Source organism: Bos grunniens, chromosome 14 (assembly GCF_055505025.1).
Source record: "Bos grunniens cultivar Pamir isolate PY7600 chromosome 14, Bosgru_T2T1.0, whole genome shotgun sequence".
Taxonomy (NCBI): domain Eukaryota; kingdom Metazoa; phylum Chordata; class Mammalia; order Artiodactyla; family Bovidae; genus Bos; species Bos grunniens.
The window spans coordinates 70,084,432-70,104,049 of record NC_141178.1 but is presented as its reverse complement, the minus strand read 5'-3'; the positions used below and the strand labels follow the sequence as shown (position 1 = coordinate 70,104,049).

The following is a 19,618-nucleotide window of genomic DNA, read 5'->3' as shown; positions in this document are numbered from 1 at the left end:
TTTAAAAAACCTATAAATTAGCTACATCAGTAATTCTCCAGAGTACATGTTTGGAGAAAATACTGGATTAATATTCTGATATAATTTTATACTTGGAAAAACAAAAATAGCCATCATTTTAAAATAGCAAACTATATATTTTGATTGGTGGAGGACTATGGCAAATACAGTGACTATACATGGAGCCTGTTCTTAACCATCACTCCCTCTCAATTCCCAAGGAAATACGCCACCATTTAAGGAGCTCTAGGTATGTGGTGTGTGTTGAATATATGAGTCTCAGGTATGTTGTTGTTTATCACAATGTAGAAGAGAGTAATTAATTGAAGCACTGATTGTGTGATTCTGATCCTTTTACCATCCCAGATCTCAGTGTAAAACATCTCATTTGAAATGATGAAGATGATTATTAGGATTTTAAATATTGAGTTCTTGCTCATGCATAAGGTATTTGTACTCACTCCTCAATGGCCACTAGATAAATTGTAGGAGAATATCTCAATTACATTCTGCATCATTTCTCTCCTGGATTTACAGGGTGGTGAATGTTATTAGTTATTAAACTCACAAGTCAATTTGCAAGTAATGAGATAATCACTTTTCACGACAAAGGCTGAAGTTGATGGACCAATAGTGGGGTAGCCTCAGTTTACAGTCGTCAGGAATCTGGACACTTATAGTGCAACACACTCTGCACACGCTTCTCACATGTGGGGAGGAAATTCGTATTTATTAACTTTCAAAAGTGAGGCTTTGTCTTCTGATTTAATACTTTAGGTGGTTCACATTACTCACCCACAGTAAATGCCTACTGAGTTAACAAATGAATTAATCAGTTACTTACAGTCAGTACTTTATAGATGAGGACACTGTGGCTTCCAGCGGCAGTCCGAAGTAGGGCTAAGACTCAGGTGTGTCTCGTGTCAACGCCCTGTTCTTCCTTGTCTCTTCACCTCTTGGGTCCCAAGATCGGTCCTTGACTTCCCAGGAGCATAGTACACAACACATAGGCTCCATGTGGCTCGAGTTATTTTTAGCTAAAATCACCTTCAAGATTTGAGTTATATATCAAGCAAAAGTTTATAATCTACAAAGATATTTGTAGAGATGACAGGGCAGTGAAGCAAGCAAGAAGAAAAAGAAGTAAAGTAAGTAGGTGAATATTGATTATCTCAGTTGGAGCCCTAACAGTGGCTTGTCAGCCCTCTCAATTCCATAACACCTCTGCTTTTAAAGCTTAGTGATGTTCTTCTGTAAGATGAATCCTTTTATGAACAGCATGTAGCTACAGATATTGAGGATGGTGTTGGTGACAAAACAATAAAAGCAAAATTAATCTATTAAATATAAGGGCAAGAAACTGAATTCTTGAAATAAAGTAATACCTTTCATGAGCAGGCTTACACTTCATTGGCAATCTGACAGCAGCTTTCTCCTAAGGCTTCATGAAAATTAACCCTCCTCCATTCCCAGGTGTAGAATATTTCAGTGGCTTTAATTATTACTCAAAAGCCGTAATAGAAATAAATTACTGGGTTTGAAGAAGAAATATGGGAGCTTATGGAGGAAATGGGTCTTACTTGATAATCCAGTTAGGAGATAAAACATCACTCTCATCCCATCGCACTCCTCACCATTTGTCATTTTCTGGTAAAACACACACACACACACACACACACACACACACACACCTGGGCTGTGTGTCAGTGCTAAAGAATCCACCTGCAATGCAAGAGATGCAGGTTTGATCCCTGGGTCGGGAAGATCCCCTGGAGGAGAAATGGCAATCCACTTCAGTATTCTTGCCGGAAAATACCATGGACAGAGAAGCCTGGCAGGCTGCAGTCCATGGGGTCGCAAAAGAATTGGACGTGATTGAGCAACTGAACAATAACAACACACATAAATAATACATACATAAATCACAGAACTACTTTTTAGTTGCTCTGAAACTGATTTTCTGGTGCTGAATGCAATGTAGTATTAAATAACATTTAGAAAATAGACACATAAATAATTCAATAAAATCAACAAGAATGCAATGATTCAGAGATAACCACTGTTAGAATGTTGTTAGACTCAACAGAAACTTGGGCAACAAATATAGGTAAGCAATTCACAGAAGAGAAAAATTCAGTAAGTATTAAACACATAATAAAATGTAGTCAGCCCCACTGGTTGTTCAGGAAATTGAAAATAAAATAATGCAACAAATATAAAAGCTACCATGAGAGACATAGCTGAAGAAAGTGTCAAAGAAGAGAAACATAAAATCAAGGACATTACCCAGAAGGTAGCATACACACAAGTTGTGAAGAAATAGAACGCATGTAAAACATCTGCTCTCCAGAAAATACGGAAAACATGCCCTCTTTTTCTCATGCTTTCTTTCCCTTTCATGTGCCTTCTCTGAATGATGTAGCTGTGAAGCCGTCAGTGTAGACAGAGCAACTAGACAATAGTGAGCAGGACTGCTGCATGGAGCATCAGAACAAGAGCAAGGAGAGCTGGGGGTCCATGCAGGACGAGAGGGGAGGCGACTCTGACAGTGAGATCCCAAGCAGGGTGAGGGAGGCACGCCTGTTGAGGAGTGGCTTGGTATGGAGTGCCAGAACCTGAGCAAAGTAAGGTCTTCTTTGTAAGAGGGACTTGATGAAGAGAAGACTTGTCAAAGAGAGTCAGACCAAAGCAGGGTCAGGAGGAACGGCCTATGTTTGAGAATGGCCTATACTTGAGAATACATGTACATATACATATCTCATATATCTCCAGATGGGAGATAGCTGTATTTAGGTGAAAATTTTAAATGGCAGAATAACGTGAGTATGATATTACTTCTGTAAAAGACTGATGTCTAACAGAATATCATTAGCCCTAAGCATTTGTGCATATGAGCGTATACACTTGTTCTTAATGCACATCAATTTGTTAATGTGTTATCTTGGGAGACAGAAATGAAAATGTTATGGGATAGGATCATTAATTTTTAAATACAATTTTACATTGTTTTCTTGGTTCAGAAGAGGGTATGTTACTTTCTTAATACAAAAAAGAGAAAAGAAGAAAATATGTAAATACTTTATGTCCACTGGGGACATTTTAGAATGCTTAGTTTCCAAAGTGTGTTCCAGGGAATTGTATTTGATGGTAAATTTAAAGAATTCTTCCAAATAAGTTTGTGAATCTGGGGTAAAACAAAAAACAAAAAACAACAAACAGCATTTTTTCCACTAAATTATTTATCATATGACTTAATAATTTTACTTGTGATGTGAATTTCTGAGATGACGCCTTCACTTATAGAATTTCTTGAATATTTTGACAAGCTGGAATATCTCAGGGAACCACTGCTTCATAAAGTCAATTTTCTGAAATAACTTGCTATTCCAACTCCCAAGACATTACCATTCTCAAGACCAATTCTTTTTAATCTTTTTGCTACCATTTGTACATAGTGTAGATCATATGGTACACAAAATTTTTACTTCCTTTTCCTTTGTAATGCTATATTGTTTTACCATTGAAGAGATTTTCATGGAATTCCAGTGTAAATGTTTATGCAAAATGTAACCAACAGAATCCTAAAATCACAATCCTAAATGTAATTAACCTGTAAATCATGTACTTGTGTAATTCACACTAAAAAATTTAAAGGGACTGACCAGAGATGGTGGTGTCTGTAGACAGGTGGAAAGCCTTCATGCAGAAAAGGAATTTGAAAACACAAAATCAAGGCAGCTCTGGTCAGAATGAAAGGATGTAAGAAATGAGCTCAGGATACAGACTCTAGCTTCTATTAAGAGAATAACCCGACTGATTAATCACAAAAACTTGAGGATGAGATGCAGTTCTACAGAGTTCAACAACAGTTCTGTTGCTGTTTAGTTACTGAGTTGTGTCCAACTCTCTGCAACTCCATGGACTACAGCCCATGAGCTCCTCTGTCCATGGGATTTCCCAGGCAAGAATACTGGAGTGGGTTGCCATTTCCTTCTCCAGGGAATCTTCCCAACTCAGGGATCGAACCCTTGTCTCCTGCATTGGCAGGCAGATTCTTTACCACTGAGCCACCAGGGAAGCCCACAGAATTTTGTAGAAGGAAGCAACACCTGTCATTATGTAGCTAGATCTGGACTATGGTTACTGAGACCTATAATAAAAAGATTTATGTTTCCACATACAGTGAGCTGTCTTCACTGTGTCACAACCAATCCCTTATTCATAGAAATGGTTATCCCCTGAAAAGAAAACTGAAAGCCTGTCATAGTCCGTTCAGGCTGCTATGGAGGAATACCATAGATTGGGTGGTTTAAACAACTGACATTCTTTTCTCACAGTTCTGAAGGCTGGGAAGTCCAAGGTCAAGAAGCCTGCGGATCTGATGTCTAGTGAAAGCCTGCTTCAGGATTCTTGCCGTATCCACACGTGGCAGAGAGAGAGAGAGCAAAGCCAAGCTCTCCTGTCTGTTCATATGAGAAAACCAATACTGCTGATAAGGGCTCCACCCTCATGACCTAATTACCTGCCAAAGTAATTACCTCCCACCTCCTAATGCCATCACATCGGGAGGTAACATATGGATGTTGGGGGGGACACATATAATAAAGCTACTCTGATAATTTATCTGGAAGCTGAATAAACCCTTAAGTGAATAATAGTGAGTACTAGCATTTTTAGAGTTGTTTATTAATCTCTTGCATCCATGATCTAGTTTCATCCAGCTTACCCTACCTGTAACAGTTAGGTACCATTATCTTAAGGTTATAAAGAAATTAAGGCTCAAAGAGTTGGAGTGATTGCCCAAAGTCACAAAGTTAATTAGTGAGAGAGCTGGGATTTACATCCAGATGTTTCATAGTAAGTTCCTTCTGCTGTTCCATATATTCTTTCTCCAGTATTAGGCACTCAATGATAAAAAACAAAATATAGTAGTATGTTTAACTTGTGGCCTATCCATTCTTGATTTTGTTTAAATCTGAATTTATTTTGTAGTCAGAGTATCTTTTCAGGTAATTTCTTTCAAAAAAAAAAATACACAGGTGGCATATCTTTGTTTTTGCACATCTGAGACTGTGTTTCCATTGTCACATACTTGAAAGATAACTGGGATGTATGTAAAGACTTTGAATCCAAACCTCCTCCATTAAAATCCATCAGTTGTCACTCCTTACATCCTAACTTCTGATACAATGGAGTCTAAGCCAGACTGACATGTGTGTGTGTGTGTGTGTTTAGTAAACTGTTTATCTTTTTAAAATGTTCCTCTTACCTGAGCACTTGTCACAGTTTTCTTTGTTCTGACCCATCATAAATTTTGCCAAGGTATGTTTCTGTCAGTTCTTCTCCCCTGACTTCATCAGAGCAGCAAGAACCCTTTTGTCTTTACTTTCTAATCTAATTACTTATCAGGATTTAAAAAAATTATATTGTTGATGCCTATGTTGTAGTTACTCTGATTTTTTTCCTTGTGAACACTAGTTACTTTTAAGTAAAATTCCTTTCTCTGTCCTCCATATTTATCTTTTCTGTTATTTATCTCACTTTTATTTTTCTGAGAATTTCAGAACTCCTCCTAAAGTTTATTTCTTTAGAAGACAGACATTAATTAAATGTTACTCTGTGCCACACATTGTCCTAAGTGTTTAGAATACAAGACTGAATAAGAGAAACAAAAATCCCCACCTTTGTGGAGACTACAAAAGAAAATAGAATATTTCAGATATTTGTAAATAATCTGGAGACAAATAAGGAAGGTAAGTGAGTGCTAGGAGTGTGGAAAGTTGCATTTTTAAATAGGAAGGAAAAGCAAGATCTTACCAAGAAGGAAAAGTGAAAGTGAGAGTGTTAGTTGCTCAGCTGTGTCTGACTCTTTGTGACCCCATGGACTATACCTCACCAGGCTCCTCTGTCCATGCGATTTTCCAGGCAAGAATCCTAAAGTGGGTAATCATTCCCTTCTCCAGGGGATCTTCCAGACCCAGGGATTGAACCTGGGTCTGTCACATTGCAGACAGATTCTTTACCATCTGAGCCACCAGGGAAGCCCTAAGAAGGAAACATTTGAGTAAAGATCTGAAGTAGGTGAGGGAGTGAACCAAAGGGATATCTAAAAGAAGAACAGACTGGTTAGAACAGCAAGTTCAGTGACCTTGACTAGCGTGGTTTCAAAGAAGAGCAGAGACCAGTGTGCCTGGTCTAGAGTGAGCGAGAGTGAGCAAGGGTAGGGAGAGGGGAGGGGTTGAGGGGAGTAGCAGGAGAGGAGGCCACTGGGGTAATACAAAGGCAGATCAGGTAAGGCCATGTGAAGAGATGGTAAGAGTAAGAATCTTAGCAGTTGCTCTCAGAAGACAGGCCAGTGAAAAGTTATGAGCAAAGAAGTAGAGTGAGCTGACTTTTAAAAAGTTTTTATTCATCTAGTTAGCTACTTTCTTGGCTGTGTTGGGTCTTCTTTGCTGCACATGGCCTTTCTCTAGCTGCAGTGAGCAGGGGCTAGTATCTAATTGTGATGTGCAGGCTTCTCATTGCAGTTCCTTCTCTTGCTGCTGAGCACTGGCTCTAGAGAATGGGCTCAGTAGTTGACTCACAGGCTTAGCTGCTCCTAGGCATGTGAGATCTTTCGAGATCAGGGATTGAACTGGTGTCCTCTGCATTGCAAGGAGGATTCTTAATGACTCTGCCACCAGGGAAGCCTGATTTGCTTTTTAGTAGAATGGCTCTATCTGCTGTGAATAGGGCCAAGGGCAGAAGGAGAGACACCAGTGAGGTTATTGCCATAGTCCTGATGAGAGGTGATGGTGCCATGAACCAGAATGATGAGGGAAGAAGTGGTGATGTGGTTGAACACTTAATGTACCTCAAAGGTAAGGTACATTAAAAAACCAATAAGACTTTCTGATAGATTGGAAGTGAGAATGTAGATTCTTGTCCTGGGCAACTGGAAGGACAGAGTTAAATTTTAAAACAGAGAAAATTCTAGGAGAGGTAGAGAAAGGAGCTCAAAAACACTGTTTGAAGAATGTTATCTGTGTAATTTTTTTCTTGGGGAGGGGTGGTTTCTTTTTACTCAAGATTTTATTTGTAATATTCATACATGTTAACAAACATAGTTGTAGTCCACTTATGTTCACTGACCTACAGAAGGGTTGGCAAACTTTTTCTGTAAAGGCAACATACATATATATATATATATATTTTTTAATTGACTTTGAAGAACAGATGGTCTTTACTGCAATGACTCAACTCTGTTATAGCATGAAACAAGCTATTAGCAATATATAGAAGAATGAGATTGACTGTATTCTAATAAGATGTATTTGAAAAAACAGGCAAGTGAGTCAGATTTGGCCCATGGGCTATAATTTGCAGAACTGTTTAATTTACAGTACCTTATTGAGTACCACAATTTATTTATTCTGCTGTTGATGAGCATTTGAGTTGTTTCAAGCTTGGGGTTTTTACAAACGATGCTCCTAAGAAACTTCTTGAGAATGTCTTTTTGTGATCACATGCTGCTATTTCTATCTTATATAAATATAAGAAGTAGAATTTTTGTGCTATAAGGCATATTAATTTTCAATTTTTATAACTCTAATAATTTAACTTAACTCCAGTGATTTAACAACTATAATAATTTAACTTCCACCAACTGCCTATGAGAGCTCCTGTTTTTTCACAACTTTGCTATCAATTCAGTATTGTCAGTCTTTTAATTTTAGTACTCTGGTGAGCATTTAGTTGTACTTTGTTTTTATTTCAATTTGTACCACATGATTACCAACGAAGACGAACACTTCCACATGGTTTTGGCCACAGAAGACTTTCCTACGGGACTGGTTAGAGAACGGTGTACATATTCCCGCTGATTGTCTTTTTTCTCGTTGTTGTGTAAAAGTTTCCTATAAATTCTGTGTATATGTTGCGATTATGTTTACCCACATGTTTACTATTTTCTGATATTCTTTATTCATTCCTGCATTCCTTAGCTTCCATGTGGCAGATATTTCATTGGCATTGAATCACTCCTTTTAGTGTTTCATTAGAGCTGCTCTGCTGGTGATGAATTCCCTTAGTTTGTGTTTGTTTGAATCTCTTAAATTCACGATAATTCTTGAAGGGATTTTTTTCTGTGTTAACATTTCAGATTGTCTCTCATTTTCTTTCAGCACTTTAAAGATACCATTCCTTTGTCTTCTGCTTCCTATAGTTTCTATTGATAAAATCGGCTGTCTGTCTTACTGTTGCTCTTCAGAAGATAACATGCCTTCCCCACTTTCCCTTTTTCCTTAAGATTTTTATCTTTGTTCTTAGTTTTAGCAGTTTTTTATGATACTCTTCAGTATAGTTTTCTTTATATTCTTCCTTCATGGTGTTTATAGGACTTCTGGAATTGATGGCTCAATTTCTTTACTATTTTTTGGAAATTTGTATTGCTTTTTGCCTTTTTTCCCCTTTCTCCTCTCCTTCTGGATTTCCAATTATATACATGTTAGACTTCCTTACTGGATGCTTATATATGTTACACACTTTTCTGTATTTTCATTCTTTTGTCTTTATATGCTTTATTCTGGTATTTGTTGTTTTTCTTGATATTATGTCTTACCACCTTGTATGTGTATAAGTGTGTATTTTTTAAGCTTTGTAAATATTTTGTCCATTTTCTTTTTCTCAGCAGCAAGTCAGTTGGAACTATATAAGCTGTCATTCAGGAAGAATGATTTCTGACTCTTCCTTCCTTTTTCTCCCCCCACAAATTATTTTAATTATGCAACTGAAGTTTTGGTTTTGCTTTTTTAGTTTCCTTATCATCTTTTACAACACTTATATGTATTTTCAGCTTATCCTAATATTGTTTCTCTCAGCTTATGTTACCTTATTATGATGATCTGCTTCTGTTTCCAAGAGGCATTATTTCTTTACTTTTATATCAACTGGTTTCTAAAATAGTGATAGTTTTATTTCTATTAATTAGAAATGATTTTTCTTTCTATTCTATTTATAGAAAGAAATAAATTTTCTTTCTATTCTTCTGGACAAAGTTCCCTTTTCTTTATCCTGCAATTTTCCAAAAAGTTTTTAAAACTGGTTTTTCACTTTATTTGTTATTTAAGGAGAAAATCTTTCCAAATGTGTTGACAAAATTAGTAGATCACTATTACGCTGTTTCCTGTTAGCTACAATCTGGTCAAGTGTTAGACTGAGACCTATACCTGAATGGCAACTTGATATGCACAACTTTTAGGCAATTCTTAGTAGGCTTTCCTTGAGTATATTTTAATATTCTTCCTGTTTTTACCTTGCTCTTCCTACTCATAAAGCCACTTAGAAATATTACACTACCCGCTTGCAGCAATACAGACTGTTTAAGACTATGTTTACGGTAGTCCAACTTTGACCATTCTATCAACATTTGTAAATGTCATTTTCTTTATTTGTAAAATAGGGATACTAAAGAACTGTTCTTGTAAGATTATTACTTGAAATGATGTGTGTAAACTTAATAGCAGAATTGCTGGCACATATAAGTAGACATCATCCATTATTAAGAAGAGGTGGCAAGAATACACAGAAGAACTGTACAAAAAAGATCTTCATGACCCAGATAATCACGAAGGTGTGATCACTCACACTCACCTAGAGCTGGACATCCTGGAATGTGAAGTCAGGTGGGCCTTAGGAAGCATCACTATGAACAAAGCTAGTGGAGGTGATGGAATTCCAGTTGAGCTATTCAAATCTTAAAAGACGATGCTGTGAAAATGCTGCACTCAATATGTCAGCAAATCTAGAGAACTCAGCAGTGGCCACAGGACTGGAAAAGGTCAGTTTTCATTCCAATCCCAAAGAAAGGCAATGCCAAACAATGCTCAAACTACCGCACAATTGCACTTATCTCACACGCTAGTAAAGTAATGCTCAAAATTCTCCAAGCCAGGCTTCGGCAATACGTGAACCGTGAACTTCCAGATATTCAAGCTGGTTTTAGAAAAGACAGAGGAATCAGATCAAATTGCCAACATCCACTGGATCATCAAAAAAGCAAGAGAGTTCCAGAAAAACATCTATTTCTGCTTTATTGACTATGCTAAAGACTTTGACTGTGTGGATCACAATAAACTGGAAAATTCTGAAAGAGATGGGAATACCAGACCACCTGAGCTGCCTCTTGAGAAACTTATATGCAGGTCGGGAAAGAACAGTTAGAACAAGACATGGAACAACAGACTGGTTCCAAATAGGAAAAGGAGTACATCAAGGCTGTATATTGTCACCCTGCTTATTTAACTTCTATGCAGAGTACATCATGAGAAACGCTAGGCTGGAGGAAGCACAAGCTGGAATCAAGATTGCCGGGAGAAATATCAATAATCTCAGATATGCAGATGACACCACCCTTATGGCAGAAAGTAAAGAAGAACTAAAGAGCCTCTTGATGAGTAAAAGAAGACAGTGAAACAGTTGGCTTAAAGCTCAACATTCAGAAAACTAAGATCATGGCATCCAGTCCCATCACTTACTTCATGGCAAATAGATGGGGAAACAGTGGAAACAGTGGCTGACTTTATTTTTCTGGGCTCCAGAATCACTGTGGATGGTGATTGCAGCCATGAAATTAAAAGACGCTTACTCCTTGGAAGGAAAGTTATGACCAACCTAGACAACATATTAAAAAGCAGCGACATTACTTTGCCAACAAAGGTCCGTCTAGTCAGGGCTATGGTTTTTCCATTCATCATGTATGGATGTGAGTTGGACTATAAAGAAAGCTGAGCACCGAAGAATTGATGCTTTTGAACTGTGGTGTTGGAGAAGACTCTTGAGAGTCCCTTGGACTGCAAGAAGAGCCAACAAGTCCATCCTAAAGGAGATCAGTCCTGGGTGTTCATTGGAAGGACGGATGTTGAAGCTGAAACTCCTATACTTTGGCCACTTGATGGGGAGAGCTGACTTATTTGAAAAGACACTGATGCTGGGAAAGATTGAGGGCAGGAGGGGAGAAGGGGAGGACAGAGGATGAGATGGTTGGATGACATCACCAACACAATGGACATGGGTTTGGGTGAACCCCGGGAGTTGGTGATGGACAGGGAGGCCTGGCGTGCTGCGGTTCATGGGGTCACAAAGAGTCGGACACGACTGAGCTACTGAACTGAACTGAACCCGTTATTTGTAGACATAACTAGTAGTACCAATATTTTGGCTGTTAAGTTGCTGTCTCCTTCTTCCTGCTCTGACCTTAACCTGGATAGAAATGGTTTGATGAACTTGGTGTCCAGGGAACAAACTATTTGTAGTCTGAAGACACTATCCATGCATTAAAGAAACTGATACCCAGTTTTCTTACAGGTACAGTTTCCTACCTTTGTTAAGGATGGACAATGGAAGAAGCAGAAAGCAGTCTAGAATGCCTGTGGGTGTCAAACATGACAAAAACGAGTGCATTAGGCTAATACAATTCAAAGGGACTGGTAAGGACTGTGGAAAATCTGAAAGCACCTGCCTAGCATTTTACAGGCATCCATACTTCAGTTCCAGTTAGTTGATACTCCCTGGAAATGTGGGATGAATGATTTCACCATGAGGTAGCCATCGGTATTTGTAAGAAAATCGTATTTTATATTTATGTAAATTCATTTTTTAAAAGACCCAGGATATCAAATAATCTGTATGGGCTATCTAAGGTGTATATGACTTATGGTATGCTATTTTGTAACTTCTAACCTCCAAGATAAAGCCCACCACCTTGTCAATAGGATCTCGTGACTTGGCTCCAGAAATCTTCTTAAAAGTTATTTTCCACCTCTTCTGATTTTAAGTTTGCTATCTGGTAATACCAAAATGCTCCCAGGACTCCTCTGACTGCCTTCTAAGCTCTAGGCTTCCCTAAGTGGCCCTAGTATAACTTTAATACCATTCTGGGCTTACAGCCATCATAGACCTTGCAACACAATTTTTAAGCATCTGTTTCCATCATCCTCATTCACCCAAAAACTTCTTGGGGCTGAAGACCATGTTGTGTCCACCTCTCTTCCCAATGCCTAGCACAGTACTGGACACATAGTAGGCCCTCAGGTAACATTTGTTAAATTGGATTGAATTTTTTTGGAAAGGGACATAGTAAGTGATATGATCATTCTTTGCAGAAGTTGAAATGTGATACAGAGGGCATGAGTGCAGAACACATATTATTCATCATTTTCTTTACTCATTATTTTTGGGTCTGAAGAACCAAAGACCTGGAAGATCTCTAAGGCAAAATATACTCGAGAAACTTCCAATAGTCTGATTTCCCTACATGCTATCTGATTACAACATCCAAATATCAAAGGTAAAATTAGGATAAGTAATAGTGACAATAGCTATTGTTTATGAGGCTGCTGCTGCTGCTAAGTCGCTTCAGTCATGTCCGACTCTGTGCGACCCCAGAGATGGCATCCCACCAGGCTCCCCCTCCCTGGGATTCTCCAGGCAAGAACACTGGAGTGGGTTGCCATTTCCTTCTCCAACACATGAAAGTGAAAAGTGAAAGTAAAGTCGTTCAGTAGCGTCCAACTCTTTGCGACCCCATGGACTGCAGCCTATCAGGCTCCCCCATCCATGGGATTTTCCAGGCAGGAGTACTGGAGTGGGCTGCCATTGCCTTCTCCCATTTATGAGGCTACAGCACCAATTCTTTGCTAAGTAGTTTAAAGGAACTATGTTTTCTTCAATCTTTATGCCCTCCATAAAAGGCATATACTCTCATTTTTCCCATTTACCGGATGAAGACATAGCGACTTAAGAGAGAACGTCCATGGTACTACAACTAGAAATCGGTGGATCCAGTATCCACACCCACGTCTGATTCCCCTTCACTTCTTGATACTTCTCACCAGTGTCAAGTGACATCAGTGACCTATGGATGATTTTCTTTTCCCTAAAGACCTGAACTTCAGAAGGAATCTACCCTCCTTTGTGACCTTATCACGAAAGTTTTGAAGAGGTAAAGAATCAGAACAGGATCAGAAGATAAAAAAAGGACTTCATTTCCTTGCTTTGATTGCACCTCTAAGCATTCTTTTGGTATACAGATCCTTTAAAAGAAAAAGAAAAAAAAAGAGGCACTCTAACTAATAGGGAGGTTTCTGAGAAATCACCTCTCCTTGCCTGTGACTAGAAGACAAAGCAAGGACCCTGGAGTCATGTATTCTTGAGTTCAAATCCCTACCCTGTTCCTTTATGAACTGATTCCATTCTTTCAGGCTTATTTTCCTATATACAAAATAGAATTCATAAAGCTCTTCTGGGCTCACAGGTTTGTTATGAAAATCAAGTGAAAAATGCAGGGGAAAGTGCTTTTGGAACTGTAGAGCACCAGGCACACAGGAAGACTGGCTACTGTTTCGCAGAAACGACATCCCCAAGTCATTTTATGAGAGACGTGGAAACTGGGGTCAGGACATAGGCACACACTGTTACCGTGGCCCTGCTTTGATACAGTGCAGAGGTTTAAGTAGCCAGCAAATCAGTGGAAATCAGGCTATGAACACTGGACAAATACAACATATTAATATGGACCTTTACTTTGCCAGAGACCTATAATTATACCTTATAATATTTTATATATATATATTTTGCAGTATTATAATAAAATGCACATCCAATATATATTTTGCAGCATTTTAATAAAATGCACATCCACAAGCAATGAAAACTAAGAAGGAAATAATAAAAGAGATACTGGAAGGGGACACACACCTTTATGAGGATAGGGGGAAGAAATTCAGTATGCTTTTTATTAATACTTATGTAGCACTTGCCCAAACTCATCTTTGTAAGAATTCCAGCCAGGTAGATATGATTCTATCATACTTATGTCTATACAATAGAGAGGAAATTTCCACTCAACTGACAGGTGGTCCTGAGAAAACAAGACTGGGTTCTCTTTCCTTCCGTAGGCATTACGCGTACCAAGCCCAGCCTTCCTGATTTGAAGCTATGCTTTGTATGAAAAGCTGTTCTACAGTACAAACCAATCTCTCTCACCTTCCACCCCCTGCACTATCATTTTACCAGGAAATAAACAACTCACTTGTTATCAATTTATCATAGATTGACACTGAGAGAGTGCCCTGGGACTGCGGGACTCTGTGCTACAGAATTAACAGATGTGCTTTCAGTAGCATTAAATAGTGCAAAGAGCCTGTCTCGCCAAAAACTCTCTCATTAACTATTAATTAAATAACTATAGATGCTTCACTGCAATAAATAAACCAGTAGGTAAGTGAGAGAGACACTCCAGTAGATGAAAGCATGTGCTTATTAAGCAGGAGAAAGACAATCTGTAACATTTAAAATGAGAATAATACCAATAATAATAATATTTATTGAGTATTTACTATATATCAGGCAGCATACTAAGCACTTGCATAGACTATTTAACTCTCAGAACAACTGGAGAGGCAAGCAGTATTATTATCTCAATTTTACAGATGAGGAAGCTGAGTCAGAGAAAGGTTAAGTAAAAACCTCACAGCTGCAGAGGCAGGAAGCCTACAAAGTCTAATTTAAGGTAATCAGTCATTCTTTTTTTTTTTCTGCTTTGATTTTCTTTCTTTTTTAATCATCAAAGGTTATAATTGTATGATATTGATAAGTACAGAATAAAATACAATTAAGAGAGGACGAGTGCTCTACAATATTGTGTTGGCCTCTGCCACACATCAACATGAATCAGCCACAGGTATACATACATCCCACCCCTCCTGAACCCATCTCCCACCCCGACCCACCCCTCTAGGTTGTCCAAGAACACTGGGTTGAGCTTCCTGTTTTCAAATAATCCCTGGTGCTATTGGCCTTTCCTTGGCATAAGGACAGAAATTTTAAAAAATAATCATCCTTGGCTTCTAAGAGCTACTTTCTCTTTTTTTTTATTTGCCTACCTTATTCTACTTTCTGGGTTACAAGCTCACCTTTCTACTCACTGATCACCTTCTACTTCCTGGGACAGGAGTTCACCTTCACTTTATTGATCTAGTTCTACTTCCTGCGTCAAAAGCTCACCTTTCCACTCACTGTTCCACTTCCTGGATCGTTAGCGCACGTCTCTTCACTGACTTTCATTTGCTTTTTGGCTCTCCTGACTAGAATGTAGACGTTCTATAGGTTCCCACTGAGCCTGGGAAACGAAGCAGCGAAAATAAGAACTATCACCTTCATAGTTCCTGCCTTATGAGCGTTATCAAGAGTGAAAGAGACCTCCGTCTATCTGAAATCTCTTTGTCTTCAAAGTGGCAAAATATTAGAGAACCTAACATTTAGGCTGCGGCCACAAAGGGTCTTTAAAGACTCATTCTCTGAACATAATAAAGGGGTATTACAACTATGAATTCAGACCCTGTTGGAATGTTGTCACCATGAGAGTAATTCCGCCCAGAAGCAATGAGTCTGGAATACCACTCAACTTTTTTAATGGAGACATCTGTGTATGAGTCCTCTTCCTTTTAAACATAAACATACATGCATACATAAATATCATGGGGATCAGGTCAACATAAAAAACTATAAGCTATTAAGGAACACTCCTAACCACTCACTACTGGGTAGGTAACTGAGACTTGAGATCAAAGAAACCTAGGCTAGGCTCTGTCACCACCAACTCAGATTATGGAGCCTTAAAACCCCTGATCCATAAACAAGAAAAAAGCTCAAACCTCTCAGCATATCTCCAAGAATAACAAATAATAGTTAGCCTTTATTAAGACTTACTAGGTGCTAGGCACTATGCTAAGCTTTTAGTAGACATCATCTGAAGCCTCACACACTGGCAGTCTATGACATATTTATTTGTGTATTTGTATTTTTTTTTAACTGATGGATGTTTTAGTATTTTGAATCAGTTGCCTTTATTTAAAGCTTAGGAAATTTCACCATTTTCTCCATTAATGGCTATTCTTTTTTAAACAATGGCAAAGCTGAATAGCAAATGCCTACTTCAGATTGTACATGCACTCTCCAAACTGCTTCAGGCCCTACCCTGCCCTGTTGCCTGGCATTCAGCCCATTCTCCTATGTATACAGTCTTCTTGGCTCCTGCAGACTTTTGTTTTTTTCTTTTAACATCTACATTATGCAGATTAGCAGGTTACATAACTACATCTCTTTTCAGAGATAGGTTGAAGTGTGCGTTTTCTTGCACAACAGTTCAAGCAACACATTGAAATTTCATTAAATCAGACTAAGAAGAAGAGAAGAGGCTGTTTTTTTAAAAAAAAATTTAAACTTTTTACTTTATATTGGGATATAGCTGATTAACAATGTTGTGGTATTAACAATGCTGTGAAGGGACTCAGCCATGCATATACATGTATCCATTCTCCCCATAATTCCCCTCCCATCCAGGCTGCCACATAACAGTGAGCAGAGTCCCATGTGCTATACCATGGGTCCTTACTGGTTAACCATTTTAATTACAGCAGTGTGTACATATCCATCCCAAACTCCTTAACTATCCGTTCCTATAGGCAACAATAAGTTAGTTCTCTGAGTCTGTGAGTCTCTGTTTGTAAATAAGTTCATTTGCATCATTTCTTTTTAGATTCCACACACAAGGGATGTCATGGAATACTTGGTCTTCTTGGTTCCCTGCAGGCTTTTGAACTTGCCATACCTGTGTCACATATTAATCCCTGAAACGCCTTTACGAGGCAAGTATTGCCTTTTCATGAGAACAATTTTACTTGTATAAAACTGATTTTTTAAAATGTTACTTAATACATACTAGTTAACTTTCTTCTTCACTTTTTATCCACAAAATTTGGTTGGATTTCAGTGTAGAAGGAAAGGCCTATTCTTAAAATTTTAATTAAATACAGCTAAAAATAGAGGCTCTTTGGTGAAGCTTTTATTCAAAGGGAATTCAAATGCAAAACTAAATCTGCCAATGTCCACTTTTGCTATTGAAGGTAGATGAGCCGCATCATCACCTCATTTCAACCAAAGAGCCTATTAAGGTGAAAATGTTTTTAGAATTTGATTATATATTTGAACTGGAACTTGAATGTGGCATAAACCATTGAATGTTTAAAGCAAAAAAGGTTGAGGGAACCAATTTAGGAGGTGGGTTATAAATTATGCATGGGCATTTTGAAAAAGGTCAGCATTTTTGTTTAATTCCACCAGGACCTTCTGAGAAGTGCAATACGGCTACTCTAGATGCTTCTTCCTCAGGATGCCTGTTCTTTATCAGTGTCCCTGTCTCCATGGTAATAGGTTAGTGCTCATCTCCCACCCCCACCCTGACCTCCATGCCCACAGCCTTCGAACCTCAGCAGGAGGAAGAGCCCTCTGGGGTGCCATGCACTGCAGCTCCAGGACATAAACAACTCCATGGGTGGTTGCCATTGCAGTCCTTCATCCATGATATAATTACCCCAAGGTGTACTGGCGATGCACTTGTGTGCATCGAAGGAAGAACAGTCACTTTTCAATAAATCACTCTAGCCAGGTGGTCACCAAAGCTAGTGTTCTGAGAAGCATGGGTTACAAGGCAACCAAGGCCATAATTCATCATTAGAAACAACGATAGACCTGGAGTCCATCCCGGGCATGAAGGACCTCTCCAGTTTTATAAAAGAGAGCCACAGGGTTTCATAAAAAGAATACCAGGAAAATTCAGATTTCATCCAATCAGACCTAAGAGATGGTGCCTTTCTTCTTTTACTGAACAGTTGTGGGGACTTGCTCAAATTGCTTGGCCTATCTGAATATAGATTTGCTCATTGTAAAATGCAAGTAATAATATATACTTCATAAAATTTTGAATTTATATGTGAATTATGCCCAACATGCAATGACAATTATTATTATTTTTATAATGGGAGAGAGGCTCATAAGTTTTGGAATAGAAGATAGTCATCAAATAATTAAAAGACAAGATCCAAATCAAAGGACCCATTCATCTCTCTTCCCCACCCAACAGTGTTCATAAAGGCATGTGGCTTATAGCCACTTACACTCAAAGATGCGAGGACAGGCAATGCTGAGGATGGGGAGTATAGGCGGACATGGCACATCTATCGTTCATTGCTTAATTCCTCCATCAGACAGTCTACTGAGGCCTGGCATGTACTTCTTTCCCAGTGAAGGTCTTACCTCTATACCTTCATAATAGCGGCACGTTTCAAAATTGTATTTTATGAGGAAATGAAACTCCTCGTGGATTAATCCTCCTGCTAACCAAAGACATGTCACCTCCAGCACTGAGCTTGTCTTTGTCTTCCTGTCAATCCCTCATCCCCAACTGTCCTCCATTTTCCTGTCCCTAGGATTTAAGCAAGCATTCTCCCAGTCAAGAAAATCGGAAGTGAGCCCCCATACTCAATGACATTTTAAAGGTGTAAACTGTTGATCACAGAAGTTACATAACAGGCCACACAGTTAGTTAATAGCAAGGCTGAGTAAAACACAAATTGTCTGACCTCTACACCCTTAATCCATTACTCATTACATGGCACCAGCATGCCTCTCCTGCTGCTGCTGCTGCTAAGTCGCTTCAGTTGTGTCCAATTCCGTGCGACTCCATAGACAGCAGCCCACCAGGCTCCTGTGTCCCTGGCATTCTCCAGGCAAGAATACTGGAGTGGGTTGCCATTTCCTTTTCCAATGCATGCATGTATGCCAAGTCGCTTCAGTTGTGTCCAACTCATGCCTCTCCTAATATTTGTTAAAAACAAAAACAAAAAAAACTATGACATTGGAAATGTGTTTTTCATACTATCAGAGTTACTCTCACTTTCAAAAGTCTCAGATGTTTCGAGCAAAGTTACTAAAAAGTCTACTTTTCACAGGAGTGACGGAATTATTTGAACCATACAGTCATTAGTGATTAAACCTGATATATATGCTATTATTTCTCAAGCTCAGTTTTTACTTCCTAACACAGAAATCACCTATTTAAGCAAGTAGACATCTGCTTCATTTTATTTTAGCTTTGCTGGTAACAGTCATGCATGTGTTTAATTTCATGTTTCATCCAAACTGCCCCCGTTATACCTTCTTGTACCAGGTTCTTTTACATGGATGCAAATATGCTTTTACAAGTTCATTTGGCTTGCCTGAAAATTTTAACATTTTCATTTTGTCAAGTTTCCCTGATCTTTCAGGGTTCAGAACTGGAAGAATTTATGGTTATAACTCACTGTTTTATAAGAAGTTTCTTTTATAACCAGTCTTTTCCTCATTGTCTGAAGTTTCACAAGTTTCTCTATACTCCAAGAATGGAAATTTTTATAAAGCAAATTCCTTCATATTCCAAAAGACAATGTGGTTAAAAAGAAAAGTTAGGGTTGAACGTGCAAGCATTTCTATGTCTGGTTTCCAGTTATAGACGTCCCAGTTTTCTTTTGGAAATGAAATTTCTTTGTGTAAATAACCTAAGAAAGACGGGCTTTTCTTTAACATGAAAACTATCTTGCTGGTAGTAACTTTACGAGCCCTCATTTGTTCTGGTTTTTATTTTAAAAATAATTCTTTCAGGGCAGTGAAACTACCCTGGATGATACTATAATGGTGGATACATCTCAGTAAGCATTTGTCAAAGCCCATAGAATATCCCATAGAATACAGTGAACCCTGAAGT

The 19,618-nt window shown here is 38.4% G+C and overlaps 1 protein-coding gene across 8 annotated transcripts in view; it reads right to left on the bottom strand.

Moving 5' to 3' along the window:
• The window catches only part of LOC147359647 (uncharacterized), a 442,120-nt gene that overhangs the window by 6,896 nt on the left and 415,606 nt on the right, over nucleotides 1–19,618 (bottom strand). For 4 of the 8 annotated variants that reach the window (XR_015141085.1, XR_015141111.1, XM_086337346.1 and 1 more), the window contains one exon: nucleotides 18,631–18,693. The exons of 1 other annotated variant lie outside the window; for it this stretch is intronic. Coding sequence is in view for 2 of the 7 variants with exons in the window: in XM_086337346.1 (XP_086193472.1) it covers nucleotides 18,683–18,693 (11 nt within the window). In the remaining 5 variants the exon portion in view is untranslated. Of the gene's footprint in view, nucleotides 1–5,769; nucleotides 6,046–18,354; nucleotides 18,694–19,618 lie in introns of those variants that run through there. 3 more of the 8 variants (XR_015141079.1, XR_015141107.1, XM_086337344.1) reach the window with 2 other exon arrangements.